Raw genomic sequence first — 18,216 nt, 5'->3', positions numbered from 1 at the left:
AACCCTCCCCTGCCGGCCTGTTTGCCCCTAACTACTCTCCCCTGCAGTCCTGGTTGCCCCTAACTGCCCTCCCCTGTTGGCCCGATTGCCCCAACTGCCCTCCCCTGCAGGCCTGGTTGCTCCTAACTGCCCTCCCCTGCAGGCCTGCTTGCCCCTAACCGTCCTCCCCTGCCAGCCTGGTTGCCCCTAACTGCCCTCCCCTGCCAGCCTCGTTGCCCCCAACTGCCCTTGCCAGCAGGCCTGGTCGCCCCCAACTGCCTTCCCCTGCTGACCTGATCACCCCTAACTGCCCTCCCTTGCAGGCCTGGTTCCTCCCAACTGCCCTCCCCTGCTGGCCATCTTGTGGCAGCCATCTTGTTGGAGTGATGGTTAATTTGCATATTACCTCTTTATTATGTAGGACTAGAGGCCCGGTGCACAAAAATTTGTGCACTCGGGGGGGATGGGGGGGTCCCTCAGCCCAGCCTGTGCCCTCTCACAGTCTGGGACCCCTCGGGAGATAATGACCTGTTGGCTTAGGCCCGCTCCCGGGTGGCAGAGGGCAGGCCCAATCCCTAGGTGCAGCCCCTGGTCGGGCTCAGAGCAGGGCTGATTGGGGAGTTGGGGCGCCGCCCCCTGTCATGCACAGAGCAGGGCGGATCGGGAGGTTGCGATGCCACCCTCAGTCAGGCTCAGGGTAGGGCCGATTGGGGGGTTGGGGCACCGCCCCCTGTCACACTCAAGGCAAGGTCGATGGGGAGGTTGCGGCGCCACCCCCTGTCACGCACAGAGCGGGGCCGATCAGGGGGTTGGGGCGCTGCCCCCTGTCACTCACAGAGCAGGGCCAATCAGGGGGTTGGGGCGCTGCCCCCGTCACTCACAGAGCAGGGCCCATCATGGGGGTTGGGGCTCTGTACCCTGTCACTCACAGAGCAGGGTCGATCAGGGGGTTGGGAGCTCCCCCCTGTCACACAAAGAGCAGAGCCCATCAGGGGGTTGGGGAGCTCCCCCCTGTCACACACAGAGCAGGGCGGATCAAGGGGTTGGGGCGCCGCACCCTGTCACACTCAGGGCAGGGCCGATGGGGAGGTTATGGCTCTACCCCGTTACACACAGAGCAGGGCTGGTGGGGGGAGTTGGGGCGCTGCACCCTGTCACAGAGCAGGGCCAATCAGGGGGTTGGGGCGCCGCACCCTGTCACGAACAGAGCAGGGGGGATAGGGAGGTTGTGGCCCCGCCCCCTGTCACACACAGAGCCGCAGGGCGATCAGGGGGTTTGGGCGCTGCCCCCTGTCACGCTGATCCCGGTGCAGGGAGGCCTCGCGGCTCCGCTGATCCCAGTGCTGGGAGGCATATTACCCTTTTACTATATAGGATAGAGGCCTGGTGCATGGGTGGGGCTGGCTGGTTTGCCCTGAAGGGTGTCCTGGATCAGGGTGGGGGTCCCGCTTGGGTGCCTGGCCAGCCTGAGTGAGGGGATGATGGCTGTTTGCAGCTGGTCACACCCCCTTCAGGGTGGGGGTCCCCACTGGGGTGCCTGGCCAGTCTGGGTGAGGGGCTGAGGGCTGTTTTCAGGCTGGCGGGTGACTGAAGCTCCCAACCCAGGGGTGGGCAAACTTTTTGACTCGAGGGCCACAATGGGTTCTTAACCTGGACCGGATGGCTGGAACAAAAGCATGGATGGAGTGTTTGTGTGAACTAATATAAATTCAAAGTAAACATCATTACATAAAAGGGTACGGTCTTTTTTTTTTTTAGTTTTATTCATTTCAAACGGGCCGGATCCGGCCCGCGGGCCGTAGTTTGCCCATGGCTGTCCCAACCGCTCCTTTTTTTCTTTTCTTTTTTTATTCTGGGCCAGCTTTAGCTCTGAGGCTTGGCTCCAGCTCTGAGGCCTCAGCTGCTGAAAGCAGGTATCTAGTTTGTTTGGGTTCTATAATCGAAACACTGTTTCAACTCCAGCTCTGAGGCCCGGCTGGCTGAAAGCAGGTTTCTGGGGTTTTGTTTAGCTTCTGTATTTGTAACAATGTTTCAAACTGCAAGCTCAGAGGCCGACAGCTGCAGGCGGGGAATGTTAGCTTCCTCTGTCACTGAAGCAAGCAAGCCTCATGTTCGCTTCAAGCTGCCTGGCTGCCGGCCGCCATCTTGGCCGGCAGTTAATTTGCATATCGCCCTGATTATCAAATGGGAAGGGTAGCAGAGGTACGGCTAATTACCATGTTCCTCTTTTATTAGATAGGATATGTGCTTATTCCTAAACTGAATAATGATAAAAGGAATATGCAGGTAGCAGTTAGCCTATCATCATGATCTTGCCATTCCATAGGCAAGTCATCTGAATATTTTTAAAACTGAGGAAGTATAGATGATTTTCTGCCTTTGAGAGTTAGACATTTTAAAGCAAGAATTGACAGATCATTTGTTTGAACCTTATAAGGGCATACAGTCTGTACTATCTGATTAACTGTGTGTTTTCTTAACATAGGATGAGCCTCATGATCTCTCACTTGGACCAATGTCTGTATCAGCAAGTGGAAGCAATCTTTATGAGGCTGTAAGGATGGGGGCAGGATCCAGCATTATTGAAAATCTACAGTCCCAGCTACAACTAAGGGAAGGAGAAATTACTCATTTACAGGTATTGGAAAAATTAAATATGCTATAGAAGTAGGTGAAAATTTGAGGGCCAATAAGTATACTTGAATTTATAGTCACCTGAATTCTGAGCAAGTTTAGAAATAAAATGAAATAGTGGCATGTGAAGACCAAAATGTATCCTATGTTAATGATAAGGGCTGGTTGGAGAAATTCACCAAGGATAAGAGCCAAGTGAGCCTGCTGAGGGCCAGAACTGGGGAGACTTACTTACCTCCATCACGGGAAATGCTGGGCTGGAGTGGGCCTCCCAGGTGTGGTAGCTGCCCAGGTAAGACTTAGGCATCTGGGAGCTGAGCGCTCCTTTCAAGCAGCTTTTCCACACATTAAAAAAAAAAAAAAAAAGCTGTTGTCCGGCTGGCGTGGCTTAGTGATTGATCGTCCATCAGGGACCTAGAGGTCACTTTTCTGATTACTGGTCAGGGCCCAGGCCCCGGTTGTGGGCTCGATCCCCAGTAGGGGTGGGGTGTTCAGGAGGCAGCCTATCAGTGGTTCTTTCTCATCATTGATGTTTCTCTCTCTCCCCCTCTCCCTTCTGCCCTCTTTAAAAAATCAATAAATAAAACATAGTTTTAAAAAAAGGAAGCTTCTGATCTGAGCATACCCATTTTATTCTTCCTGGATTTACCACTCATATAAGTTGCTCTGACTTCCCGTGAGGAATGAATAGAGCAGTGGTTCTCAACCTTCTGGCCCTTTAAATACAGTTCCTCATGTTGTGACCCAACCATAAAATTATTTTCGTTGCTACTTCATAACTGTAATGTTGCTACTGTTATGAATCATAATGTAAAAATCTGATATGCAGGATGGTCTTAGGCGACCCATGTGAAAGGGTCGTTCGACCGCCAAAGGGGTCGCGACCCACAGGTTGAGAACCGCTGGAGTAGAGAGATTAGAACTACAACCTTGTGCACATGAAAGTAAACATTGTAAGTGGGAAGGGAGGAGCCGCTCATCATATCTTGCCTTTTAAAATATAATGTAGTGAGAAATGTTAAAACGTTTAAACTATTTTTTGTTAAACTTGATACACTCATAAGTAAAACTTTCCTCATTTATTTCCTTTGTATGACTTTAATAAGTTGAAAATATTACTCTATTAAAGAAGATCTTGAATTGGGAAAAAATAGGTTAGAATAATCTTGATACTTATGTTTATGTAGCCCAGAATGCTATGCTTGAGGGACCAAATGAACATTTTTGGTAGTCTGTCAATATGATCAACACAGTTGGAGATACACTAAAGTATGGTTTTATTTCTCAGGGATTTTGTAGTAATTTAGAATAACTGAAATATATGCTATTTCCTTAGGTTAGAGAAAAATATAAGGTTGCATAGTTCAAACAGATGATTGAATTCTCTTTAGTTCTTTGTCTTTCATGGTACACCCTATCAGTGGTACACCTCTGAAGAAAGTTGAAACCTTTTTTTTTGTCACTATTTCCTTTTACTTAAGAGCTACCTCATGGTTATATGCTGTTATATTTTTCTTTAAAAATAACACATTAAATATGTTTACATTAGTGGGAACATTAAACGAGATATATTTTTGTCTAAATTTCTTTCTGATAATGTTTCTCAGGTAGAAATTGGCAGTCTAGAAAAAACACGCTCCATAATGGCTGAAGAGCTAGTTAAATTAACAAATCAAAATGATGAACTCGAAGAGAAAGTGAAGGAGATACCCAAACTTCGAACTCAGCTAAGAGTAAGTATTCTTCACTTAAGGTGAACCTAAGATATTTTAATCCAGTTACATTAAATCTCATATTTTTAATTTATGTAAAATGCATATGTGTTAATGATTTATTTGAAAATTAGAGTATTAATATTTCAGTAAATAACTTTAAAGGTAAATCTTTTATCTTGCTTGTCTCATTATACAGTCAAAGCATTTTTCACAATCATGTTTAATCTCATTTGGAAAATAACTAGATTTTATTTGGCCAAGGATCATTTATAAAACACTTCTGTATTATCTCCATACTACTTGTTTATTGATATTATATATATCATAATTAGCATATTTGGTATTAGTAGTCACTATTAAGCCATATTTAATTTGGGTAAATGCCAGGTAATATTTAAACCACAGTGAACCAAAGAGACTAAAATATCATCAGATGTGCTTCAATTAATTGGAGAAATCACTGATTAGGCTATATATGGGGGAAATTGTAGATGTAGTGGAGCGATGAGGTAAGATTGATAGCCATTTGCCCAGCCAGCGTAACTCAGTAGTTGACCTATGAAGCAGGAGGTCACAGTTCAATTCCTGCTCAGGGCACATGCCCCGGTGGTAGGATTGATCCCCAGTGGGGGGCATGCAGGAGGCAGCTGATCAGTGATTCTCTCTCATTATTGGTGTTTCTATTCATGTCTCCCTCTCTTTTCCTCTCTGAAATCAATAAAAATACATTAAAAAAAAAGATTGATAGCCATTTGGCTTAGGTTTTGTTTTGTTTTTTAGCATTTGTAAACGTTTAATTACCATCTTTTGCATTAAAAATATTAAACACCTACATATTCAGGATTATCTTGTTTTTGTTGAAGGTTTTCACTGACAAAATTTGAATACTCCATATGTTTCTTTTCTGGATGGATAATGATTTATTCTAAAAATCTAAAGATCTTTGGGTTTGTGCTGTTATCCTATCTATTAAAGACAGGCTATGCAAATTGACTGTCACTTTGTGACAAAGATGGCGGCGCCCACAGCCAATAAGGAGGTAATATGCAAATTGATGCGACAAAGATGGCGGCAGCTGGACCAGGATGCTTGCGTCGTCGCCATGGCAACGACGCAGGCATTCCGCCCCACCCTCGCCGCTCCAGCCCTCTGGGCAGCACGTGAAGGCGGAAGGCGGCTCCGGGTCGGAGCGAAGGCAGTGCTGGCAGCCAGGGGAAGGAAGGCCTATTCTTGCACGAATCTTTGTGCATTGGGCCTCTAGTTCCTGGATAAAGCTTTACAATTTTATTTGGAGACAATGAAGAATAAAATGAGAGGCCAAGTACCATTCTGACTAGAAATAACAGCCCTGGGTGATCATAGAACACCAGACAACAAGAAATGCAATTCAGATAAAAAATTAACAGAATGAAATGAAAATGTATTTCTCATTGCCTTAGGACGTCTCTATATACATTTGACACACTGATGCTTTTGTCTTAGGGTAATCTACTCCATGTCCTTGTGGGACATGAAAACACAGTTTTAACAAGAAGCTGTGAATTGATCCCCAGGCACTGATGGGAGAATTTGCTATGGAATTAGGAATGGGGTTGTTTATTCTTGTACTAGAAGCCCAGTGCATGAATTCATGCACCAGTGGGGTCCCTTGGCCTGGCCTGAGGGATCAGCCCAAAACCAGCTCTCTGACATCCCCCAAGGGGTCCCAGATTGCGAGAGGGCAACAGGCCAGGCCAAGGAATCCCACCTGTGCACGATTGGGGCCGAAGAGGGATTCAGGGAGTTGGCCTGCCGGGAAAGGACCATGGGAGGGCTCCAGGGCGTGTCCAGCACGCCTTGCCCAGTCCCAATCAGCCAGACCCCAGCAGCAAGCTAACCTACCATTTGGAGCATCTGCCCCCTGATGGTCAGTGTACGTCGTCATAGCGAGCAGTTGAGTGGCCTTAGCATATCATTAGCATATTATGCTTTGATTGGTTGAATGGCTGAAGGGTCAACCGGACACTTAAGATATTAGGCTTTTATTATATAGGAATTAGGTCTTCCATTATTTTCATTTCTGTATGTCTTGTGTTGTTTCTGGCTCTGCTCCAATGCTTTCCATGCTGTCTGGCATCCATCAAAGAGAGGGTTGTTTCCTGCATTTGGAAACACCTTCCAAATGGTGGGGGCACAGTGTGAGCAGGAGAGTCCCCATGCCTGTGCTGAAGCAGCAATTGAAATACTGATCTGCAATGGACTAATTTATTTATTTTGAAAAATCACTACTTCCATGGCATGTATTCAGATTTGGCTAGCATTTGTTCATGCCTACTTTGTGCTAGAATTGATTTTACACTTAACATTTGTTATTTTAATTAAATTGTTCCATTTAAGCTCAGCTCAACAAAGGGGCATATATTATTACCTGAAATTCAGAAATGAGCAATGAACTTGTTTCTGTTAATACAAGCATAAGTGATAGTCAAGTTTCAATGTTCTAAGCCTCATGATAGACACTTCATTTGTTCTTTTACTTAAATAATTTATTTATAAGTTTTATTTAAATAATTTTATTTAAACATACTATTTTTATTGTTTTAATAAAGCTACATGTGCTTGTTGTAATTTTAATAGTATAAATAGTAAAATTAAGATTGTGTTTCTGCCACCCAGAGGTAATCATTATTAACTCATTTCTGTATTAGGTTTCAGCCTTTTTTAGGGTGTGTGTGTGTGTGTGTGTGTGTGTGTGTGTGTATGTATATGAGTGCGTGCATGTGCTATTTTAACGTATTTGTGTTCATACTGTAAATACACTTTATATTCTACTCTTAATCACTTGATATTGTATTGTGAAAATGTTTCCATATTGTTAAATTTCCCCAAAGCATACTTTTTATGAGTAATCCTATGGCTATATCATAATTTATTTATTTTATTTTTAAAAAATCTTTATTGTTCAGATTATTACAGTTGTTCCTCTGTTTTCCCCCCATAGCTCCCCTCCACCCGGTTCCCACTCCACCCTCTGCCCTTACCTCCCCCCACCCCCAAGGTCCTCATCCATAGGTGTACAATTTTTGTCCAGTCTCTTCCCGTACCCCCGCACCCCTTTCCTCCCGAGAATTGTCAGTCCACTCCCTTTCTATGCCCCTGATTCTATTATATTCACCAGTTTATTCTATTCATCAGGTTTTTTATTCACTTGATTTTTAGATTTACTTGTTGATAGATACATATTTGTTGTTCATAATTTTTATCTTTACCTTTTTCTTCTTCCTCTTCTTAAAGAATACCTTTCAGCATTTCATATAATACTGGTTTGGTGGTGATGAACTCCTTTAGCTTTTTCTTATCTGTGAAGCTCTTTATCTGACCTTCAATTCTGAATGATAGCTTTGCTGGATAAAGTAGTCTTGGTTGTAGGTTCTTGCTATTCATCACTTTGAATATTTCCTGCCACTCCCTTCTGGCCTGCATAGTTTCTGTTGAGAAATCAGCTGACAATCGTATGGGTACTCCCCTGTAGGTAACTGACTGTTTTTCTCTTGCTGCTTTTAGGATACTCTCTTTGTCTTTTGCTCTTGGCATTTTAATTATGATGTGTCTTGGTGTGGTCCTCTTTGGATTCCTTTTGTTTGGGGTTCTCTGCGCTTCCTGGACTTGGAAGTCTATTTCTTTCACCAGGTAGGGGAAGTTTTCTGTCATTATTTCTTCAAATAGGTTTTCAATATCTTGCTCTCTCTCTTCTTCTGGCACCCCTATAATTCGGATGTTGGTATGCTTGAAGTTGTCCCAGAGGCTCCTTACACTATCTTCATATTTTTGGATTCTTCTTTCTTTTTTCTTTTCCGGTTGGGTGTTTTTTACTTCTTCGTACTTCAAATCTTTGACTTGATTCTTGCGATCCTTTAGTCTGCTGTTGGATCTCTGTATGATATTCTTTATTTCAGTTAGTGTATGCTTAATTTCTAGTTGGTCCTTTTTCATATCCTCGAGGGTCTCACTAGACTTATTGACAGTCTTACTAAATTTATTGGTGGTTTCTAGAAAATTCTTGAAAAACCTTATAAGTGTGGTTTTGAATTCTATATCCTGTAGTTTGCTTTCCTCCATTTCTGTCATTGTGACCTGTTTCTTTGCCTCCGCATTTTGGCTGCTTCCCTGTGTTGATAGAGTGGCTTTCTGTGCTAGGTATCCTAGAGGGCCCAGTGGCTCAGCCTCCCCAATTACCTGAGGTGGACACTCTTGGTGCACCCCTTTGTGGGCTGTGTGCACAGTCTTGTTGTAGTTAAGCCTTGATTGTAGTTGGTATCACTGGGAGGAATTGACTTCCAGGCCACTTGGCTGTGAGAATCAGCTGTGTCTACAGTGGGAGAACTTCTGTGCTGGAGACAACCTTCTGGGGCAAGACTTGCTTCAGTGGGGCTTTGGTGCTCACTGAGTCTGCCCCCTGAGTGTGTCCCTTATGGATCTTAAGAGTTGTAATCTGGATGGTCCCACTCTGACCACTGGGTACACTGGCACTTGGATCTCTAAGGAGGTGCTAATTTAGCCTCTGCCTGAGGCTACCCAGCAGGAGCTATGGAGAGATCTGCAGATTCCTCTTCTTTGTTTGGGATTTGGAGGTGCCCAGATGAGGCCCAGCTGTGAAGCAATGCAAACTGCTGTGGGGCCTTCGGCCTTCTTTTGGAAGTTCTGGGTCTCTCAGACACAGCTGCAGTTTGTTAGGTAATTTGAGATTGCAAAGGGCCAGGGCATTCATATGCAAAAGCCTCTGTGCACAGCTTGGGTGGGGCGGGGTCTCAGGGAATCAACAGGGTGGAGCAAACAGCTATGGCTGATCCTCAGTCCTGCCCTAAGAGGTCCTGGGTCTCAGTGTCCCGAGATAGTCGCTGCAAGCACTTCTGAGAGAAAGCCACCCTCGAGTTCCGCCTGCTGCCAAACAGTCCAGTTTCTCCCAGTATGAGTCTGGGTCCCCAGAGACTCGACCAGAACTGGAGTTCAGAGAAGTCAGTAGCTTGAGACTCCCTCCCGATTGAAAAAGACAACCGTGTCCTCAGTTGCCAGCCCTTTCCGCGTGCGCCTCCATAACTCTGCACTTTACTTCCGCACCTCCTCTGAGTATCAGTGTGCTTTTCTCTTCTCTTCTAGTTGTAGAATTTCCACTCAACCAGCCTTCCTGTGGTCCTGGATGATGTCCGTTTTGTCTTTTAGTTGTATTTTTGAAGTGGTTGTGCAAGGCAGCAATTTCAGGTGTTTACCTATGCTGCCATCTTGGTTTCTGTCTGTATCATAATTTATTTAATTCCCTTGCTGGTGGCTGTTCAGGTGGTTGTGAATTTTTTAACTTGATTTTTAAAAAGTGCTATAAACAGCCGAACCGGTTTGGTTCAGTGGATAGAGCGTTGGCCTGCGGACTGAAGGGTCCCAGGTTCGATTCCGGTAAAGGGCATGTACTTTGGTTGGGGGCACAACCCCAGTGGGGGGCGTGCAAGAGGCAGCTGATCGATCTCTCTCATCGATGTTTCTGGCTCTCTATCCCTCTCCCTTCTTCTCTGTAAAAAATCAATAAAATATATTTTTTTAAAAAGTGCTATAAACAACTTTATGCATAGATCTCCATCTGGCTCTTTAGGCATGGCTCCTAAAACCAGGGTTACTGGGCCTGCATGTGCTTTTGCTTGATGCACCTGGAGAAATGTTTTTCCATACCAGATGCTTCTTTGAGTCAGGACACAAGGTGTGAATGACATGGTGTTTTCACACCTTCTTTTGGGTTGACAATGCTTGAATGTATGTTTGTATGTATGGGGTACATACGTAGTAGTGAATGCTACATTCTAATTCTTTTCAGATTTGCCTTTTTCTTAGCAGAAATTCTTGCTAGACCTAAACCATAAGCTGACCAGCTATGAGTCATAATTTTGTTGCAAGTGGCAATTTTACCTTTAAGATGGTCTTTAGAGGTATTTTAATAAGATGTTGGGAGCAGCTCAAAAATGCTAGCCAGAAATTATTTTAATCTTAAAAACCCCTATCCTCCCAGGGCACTTTAAAGATTCTTTCGAAGGTAATCTTTGAAGTTTCTATAGAACTAAGTGTTTTTCTAAAAAGTGAAGAAATATGGCCTGACAAATATGCAAAATAAGTCTGTAGGGGGACAGAAGAGTGATTGCCATGTTGATGGGATTTCTTTAAGTTCCTTTACTTGCTGTTTATTCCAACAGACTAGAGTATGAATTTAATTTTCATAAGAGCTGACTATATACTTTTATTTAGATTGTAATGTATTTATTGTTGATGGTAATATAAATATAATCAAGATGTTCTGTACAGTTACTTTACTAATTGTAAACAAATCTGTTTTGTAGGATTTGGATCAGAGATACAACACTATTTTGCAGATGTATGGAGAAAAAGCGGAAGAGGCGGAAGAACTTCGATTAGATCTTGAAGATGTAAAAAATATGTATAAGACTCAAATAGACGAACTTTTAAGACAGAGGCTCAGTTAACTTATGAAAATTACATTCCCATCAAACTGAATGTAATCATTTAATAACTAAATGCAAACTTTCAATAAATTCTCTTGTAGAATTAGAAAGTGGAATTTATTATAGAGATAAAACATTGGAAAAAGTTTTATAGTATATAGTAATATTTGCAGTTAAATTATTTTGTGCAATATTTGAACTTTATTTTTGAAACTATCTTTAAAGATTTATTTTTTAAAGCATCTTTTTTTTTTTCCATGAATAGCACCGAGATTTATTACTTTATCCTTATGTCAGTATGGTTGGGGAAGAAGAATGGTGTTCATACATTGTATTATAGATAAAAACTAATTATATCTATAATTTATATGTTTGTATATATACTGAGAACATTTAATGAGTGCTATTGACATATTGAAACTTTGAAATCTTTCACACTTAAATCTTCAACATTTCTATTTACTGCTCATGAAAATGGACAGTCAGTGTCCAATTTAAAAAAAATGTTAAACTTCCTGTTACTAAATTTTGAACTTAATATTTTTCCTTTAAAGTAGAAGTCACACTGACACAGGAGATTAAAGGATGAATAATTTAAATTAAAAACATTTTTGTGGCCCTAGCCGGTTTGTCTCAGTGGATAGAACCTCCAAAGGGTCCTGGGTTCGATTTCCAGTCAAGGTCACATACGTTGATTGCAGGTTCCTCCTGGCCCAGGCCCTGGTTGGGGCTCCTACAGGAGGCAACCAGTTGATGTGTTTCTCTCACATCAATGTTTCTCTCTGTCTTTCCCTCTCTCTTCCACTCTCCCTAAAAATCAATAAAAAATATCCTCCGGTGAGGATTAACAACAACAACAAAAAAAACTAAAACATTTTTGTGGTCAAGATTTATTTTACCCAGATTCCACAATTAAGTCTGTACAAATTGTGTTACTGTCTGGAGAATGCTAAGCTATGCAGTTATCTAGGCATGGTTGGCTAATGGGGAAAATGTGCTCAGAATGATTTGTGATGGTATCAGTAACATTTAAACGAATTTGAAGAGGTTTTGTTTGTACTACCCTATGAAATGAATCAACATAATAAAATTGTTAATATAATTTTCTCTTGAAAATACTTTCACATTTTGTAAAACCTTATTTTTAGCACATTAAAAGTGAATGTTATAGAACATTCATAACAAAATGTAGGAATCAATTTAAATTTGGCATTTGCAATTCTGCGTAATTTTTTTTTTTCTTGAACCTTTAAACACAAAAATAGGGCAGAATAGCTTTTAAAAATAGCTATGCCTTCTTCCAAATGTTATTTTATTCAGAAGTTAACCAGTCTGTGTTGTATACTTATGAAATATTTTAATTTTAATACCTTTTATTACTGAAAGTCATGTAGCTGCCTTTACTTACAAAATAAAAACTCTCAATTGTGAGTTAAATTTTCAACACTAGAACTTTGGAGTATAACTATAAGTAAGCCATGTTAAGGAATGGAATGCTTTTCAGGGCAATTCAAGTGACATTTTTTTTTTCTTTTTGTATTCCAGACCGTATTTCTGGCACTGGATTTCTGATGTTTATTTAGCATTAGTAAATATTCTTTCAAAGTGAGCCAAATTCATAAAATTAACTTTCTATATTTTAGTGGTAAGATCAGTGTAATTGCTTTTTGTTACCTTGATTTTTTTTTTTTTTTAAATTCAGGGACTGACCGGGAATGGCAAGACTGGTAACAATAAGAAATATACAGAATTAGAAGATATAGGAAACTTAAGTTGCAAAATTCTGACAAATGTTTGAAATTAGAAGTTTAGGAATTATGAAATTGTTTTTAAAATATTCATTAGTGAGAGAAAAAAACACTTTAGTTGTGGGGAAAAATTGAAATAAAACAATATCATCTATTTTCATATTAAACATTCTCTTCTTTTAATCCTTCTTAACATTAATAAAACCAGTTCAACTTAAAACTTTAAAGAGTTTTCAATTTATTTAATTAAAAAATTCAAAGCAGCTAATTTCATCTCTGGCTGTATATTACCATATGTTCTTTATCTGCAAGTGAATAGTTGATATACTAATCCTATTTTACTGTAAACTTAGATATCTCAATACATTTTTAAGTTGAGAAGTATACTAAATCAATTTAGTATAATATATTTAGACTCCACTAAATAAAAGAATATGTATTGAATATTGGTTGCCATATTTTGCTTTGTCATTAAGACTTGTCTATCTTCTAAAAAAATAATATTTTAATGGATAAGAATATAGTTTGCAGTTAGATGTTTCTATTCTTGGAAGAAAACAGAAAGATACTATAAATCTTAATTTCAAGAATATGAAAGAAGTAAAAGAGGTATGAACATTGTTTTTTATGTATAAACATCTAAGCACAGATGCTAGGCATCCTTTTAACTCTGGGGAAACTAAATTGAGAATACCATTCCTTTTCCCCCTTTGCTTCTGTTTTGAGAACTTCCAGTGTTAACAGTATTTAGCACATGGAGGAATGTATCTATATTGTGATTTAAGATATTCTAAGTATGGATAATTTCTGACTTAAGGAAACATTAGTTTTTGTAGTTAAATGAAAAGAATGTTCAGCCTAGTCGGTGTGGTTTAGTGGCTGAGCACTCGACCTATATGATCCAGGAGGTCATGATTCAATTCCCGATTTGGGCATATGCCCCGGTTGCGGGCTTGATTGCCAGTGTGGGGCTTGTAGGAGGCAGCTGATCAATGATGCTCATCATTGATGTTTCTATCTCTCTCTTCCTCTCAGAAATCAATGAAAATACATTAAAAGAAAAAGAATGTTCTGGAAAAATTTGTTCTCATGATCCCTCAATTGGCATTTGATTTATTAATTGAATTAATAATGAATATTAGAAGTATATGATTTATAGTATTTAGAAAGTAGCCATAAGAAAACAAAATGACTGTAGACTCTTTATCTTGTTTTACTTGTTTGTTTAGTATGTATACATTTGTACTATAATACCATAATATTTCATTTTTATTTAAAAAATTAATTTTCACTTCAATTTTAAGTTATAAAATTTTGTAAAGGGCTGAAAGTATGATTTAAACTACAAATTGATAAATATTTTAATTTTAAATGAAATAATGTAAAAAGCATGGATCTAATTTGAATAAAATTTTTAAAATAGTAATAATGTATTTCATTTTTGACTTAATTTAAAGTGGCCAGTACCAATGAATGGAGCTGGTACTGTTTTATGAAGATAATATAACTTGTATAAGTTTGGAATTCATATTTTAAGAAAATGAGGATAAGCCCTAATTTTAGTAGACATTATTAAGACTATGAGTATTAAGCATAGTTTTCTAATTAAGATGTATTTTTGGAAAACAATTTTAAGACTTACTGATTATAACTGGCAATTACTGTAAGGATGATTTTTGTGTCTTTTAAAAATCTTAAACAGTATCAAAATATATCCTAAATGTCTTACAATATTTCTATATTCAGATAACAGATATGCTACCCTGTTTTTGAGTTTATATTGGGGCTTATACTCTTGAACTTTGCAACTTAATCCCTTAAAGTACTTGTAAGCTATTGCTTTTATACATATCCATGTTACCTTTTAGCAAACAAAGATCTTTTAACAAGATAGGATGGAAATTAAAAGTATCTTCTTAATACTTACTTTTTTTCAAAACAAACAGAACACACACAAAAACCCCAAATGCTTCAGTATTCCAATTGCAATGCAGAGAATTTATTCTAGTGCTGTCCAGAATTTATTCATCATACTGCCCCACTCCCTAGTAAGATACATTTAATTTTAGAATCCTCAATCTATCTACATAAAAGCCTAAGCAACCAAAGGACCAGTCACTATGATGTGCACTGACCACCAGGAGGCAGACACTCAATGCAGGAGCTGCCCCTTGGTGGTTAGTGCACTCGCACAGCTCCACAGCTAAACTCCCCACTCCCCCCTGTGCCCCTCCCACCCCTGTCAGCCTCAATCGCTGGCCAGGCCAAGGGACCCCACCTGTGCACGAATTTGTGCACTGGGCCTCTAGTAGTAAATAAGAGGTGTGAACGAAAAAGGGACTATGTAGAAAACTGGACAAGCTCAGGGGCTACTCGGCATGCCTGATGAGCCCGGTGAATGAGTAACCACATGGTGGTGTGGTCATAAATTCCTAACTGGGTAGGTCATAATGGTAGTCATGCCTATAGTTTCCTTAGCAAAGGGGTTATCTTTGCCTTAAGTGAGCCCTGTGCTTTGGTGTTTTTTAAATTGAATTAGTTGGGATAACATTGGTTAATATAAGTTTCAGGTGTACATGTTTATAATACATTATCTGTATATTGTGTACTCAACTTGAATTACCATATAGTTGACCCGTTTGGCCTCTTCATCCTCTCCTCACTGCCTTCCTCTCTGGTTAACTACCATACTGTTGTCTGTGTCTGTGGGTTTGTTTTGTTTGTTCATTTGTTGCTGACCCAGGGCACATTGAGGAGTTTGGTTAGTAAATGGTTTGCATATTACCCTATTCCATAAAAAATTCAGGAATACATGATCGATCCCAAGGAATTTGAAAAGGGATTGCATACCCGCACTTAATCTTTAAATCAATATTTTGAAGTCGATGCCATTATCGGCTTCTTTTATTTTTTATTTTTATTGATTTCAGAGAGGGAGAGGGAGAGAGAGAGAGAAACATCAATGATGAGATAGAATCATTGATCGGCTCCCTCCTGCACACTCCCTACTGGGGACCAAGTCTGCAACCCGGGCATGTGCCCTTGACTGGAATTGAACCCAGGACCCTTCAGTCCACAGGCTGATGCTCTATCCACTGAGCCAAACCAGGCAGTGGTTTTCAACCTGTGGTTCTCGACCCCTTTGGCGGTCGAACGACCCTTTCACAGGGGTCGCCTAAGACCATCCTGCATATCAGATATTTACATTACGATTCATAACAGTAGCAACATTACAGTTATGAAGTAGCAACGGAAATAATTTTATGGTTGGGTCACAACATGAGGAACTGTATTTAAAGGGCCAGAAGGTTGAGAACCACTGAGCTAGGGCTATATATATTTCTTTATTGTGGCAAACCAGCTTGTTAAAAAAATTATTTTAGCCGAAACCAGTTTGGCTCAGTGGATAGAGCGTTGGCCTGTGGACTGAAAGGTCCCAGGTTCGATTCCGGTCAAGGGCATGTACCTTGGTTGCGGGCATATCCCCAGTGGGAGGTGTGCAGGAGGCAGCTGATCGATGTTTCTCTCTTATCGATGTTTCTAACTATCTCTCTCCCTTCCTCTCTGTAAAAAATCAATAAAATATATTAAAAAAATTAATTTAAATGGCTGCAATTCATTTGAATCAACTAACAGGAAAGCTACACTTCCTGTGCATAACAAAAATAGGATGGTGGCAAGTAAGTTCAGAAAAGCATTTTCAAAAATTACTATCCTGCCTAGCAAGCGTGGCTCAGTGGTTGAGCATCAATTTATGACCCAGGAGGTCACTGTTGCGGGTTCGATCCCCAGTGTAGGGCGTGCAGGAGGCCACCAATTGATTCTCATCATTGATGTTTCTATCTCTCCCTCTCCCTTCCTCTCTGAAATCAATAAAAATATTAAAAAGAAATTACAGTCCTTATTGGTAAGGGGTGGGCAAAGTATGAAATAGGCCAAGTCCTTTACATGAAGAGTAAATGAATTAATACCGTAAAGTGATTCAGAACAATTACTGGCCCCTGTCAAATACCATGTGTTTTTGTGTTATTTGAAAAAAGTCCAGATAACATTCCTAATTTAGCAGGTTATTAACGGAACTTGTAGCACCTAAAAACTTATTTTAAAAGCATGTAAGCCTTTGGAGATGTGGTTGGCAATTAGACAGACATGAGCAGAGCAAGGACGATGGGCCAGGTACAGAAGGTCATGGGTGGAAAGCCCCGGGCACCTAGCAAAGGACAATGCTAGGGTGGGACCTGGCCCTCAGGGTGACTCTTTCCTCCCCTAGCATTTGCTGGTCATGCTTTTTGGATCCCTGACCTTTCCTCCCTAGAGATAACATTTAGGCCTCAGTTATATTTCAGCTCCAGGCTCAGGAAAGCAGCCAAACCAGACAAGTGACCCCAGGGCTGACCTCAGGACCAGCTGCATTAAATAATGACCCCTCTCCAGGCTCCGACCCATTCATCAGTGGAGACCCCGACCCTGAAAGGATACCCCTGGAAAGCTGCTGAATATGCCATTGAGATCTTCCCTGGGACCGCCCCTAAAATCTCACCCTTAGAACCCTTAGGATGGAGGGCTCAGTGCCTCTCCCTCCCAGGAGCACAGGGAGCCTGTCCCCCAACCCCCCGCCCCCCCCAACCCCCCCTAGCAGGCGCCTTACCATCACCTTCCTCACTCCCAAGCTCCAAGGCCCCTTCCTTTATCTCAGTAACTGGTTTCCTAAGCCCATCTCTTCTAGGAATTACTTTTTCTACCTCTGTGATTTACCAAATAAATGTTTCTCTAATTTGGGTCTTGGCTCTGATTTCTTTCTTAGCCAGAATTCAGGTTACCGAGGTTGCTGAACCCAGGTCCGGTCAGACCCCACCAGTCTAACACCCGGGGCCCTTCCGCTGCCCACAACAGAAATAAACTGTTGTGTTTCCTGTAATCGTATTACTTAACACTGGTGACTTTCTGTGCATAAGGTTACTTTGTGTCAGCCTTCATGTAATCCGAAATCTGTTCAAGTTGAGTCAGTATTGATCAACTCTAGTATGCTCTATACCAGTGGGGTAGATGGGGGTTCAAAAAATGATACAATAAAACAGAGTTAAAATAATTATAACAAAATGGTAAAGGTTAAACTCCACAGGCAGCATTTGAACTTGGCGAGTTTCTGATAGTAGGGAGAGAGGCAACTGTACTGCATACAGTGTGAGTGGACCCCAGAAATCTCACCACCAGAAAGGGCCAGCTCTGACAGCCAGGGGGCACTTCGGTCTAATCCAGGGAACAGCAAACCCGCCTCCGTGCCACGCAGCCAGGTGAACAGAGCCGGTTTCCCACTGCCCGTCCCGGAGTCCCACGCTCTCCCAGCTCTGCGGAGCCCGCACCCCGACCCCGCCGGCAGCGCCCCGCCTCTCGGCCCCTCGCCCCGCCTCCCCGCCCGCCTCCCCGCCCCTCGCCCCGCCACCTCGCCTCCCCGCCCCGCCTTGGTGCCCGCGTGGACTGGCGGAGCGGGGCTCCCTGGCGCCCCCAGGTCCGAGCGGCGTGTTTTCCGCTGACCGCAGTACCGAGCTCAGACTCCTTCTATTTGAGCATATCATATCTGTTAAGTTAATACAAGACTCAACTTCTCAGGTAAAACGACCCACGTGATCAACGGCGTTTTCAAACCTAAACCAATCCTAA

General features: G+C 41.6%; 1 protein-coding gene across 5 annotated transcripts in view; it reads left to right on the top strand.

Moving 5' to 3' along the window:
- Positions 1 to 10,917, top strand: part of TMF1 (TATA element modulatory factor 1) — a 40,652-nt gene extending 29,735 nt beyond the window's left edge. For all 5 annotated transcript variants that reach the window (XM_014460034.2, XM_023758102.1, XM_023758105.1 and 2 more), the window contains 3 exons: positions 2,465 to 2,617; positions 4,221 to 4,346; positions 10,685 to 10,917. In XM_014460034.2, the coding sequence (XP_014315520.1) occupies positions 2,465 to 2,617; positions 4,221 to 4,346; positions 10,685 to 10,828 (423 nt within the window). In that variant the 3' untranslated portion in view covers positions 10,829 to 10,917. The remainder of the gene's footprint in view (positions 1 to 2,464; positions 2,618 to 4,220; positions 4,347 to 10,684) is intronic.
- Positions 10,918 to 18,216: the final 7,299 nt, after the last annotated feature.

The sequence above is a fragment of the Myotis lucifugus genome, unplaced genomic scaffold (assembly GCF_000147115.1).
Source record: "Myotis lucifugus unplaced genomic scaffold, Myoluc2.0 scaffold_123, whole genome shotgun sequence".
NCBI lineage: Eukaryota > Metazoa > Chordata > Mammalia > Chiroptera > Vespertilionidae > Myotis > Myotis lucifugus.
Note: the sequence above shows the minus strand (reverse complement) of the source record. Positions and strands in the feature narration are given on the sequence as shown.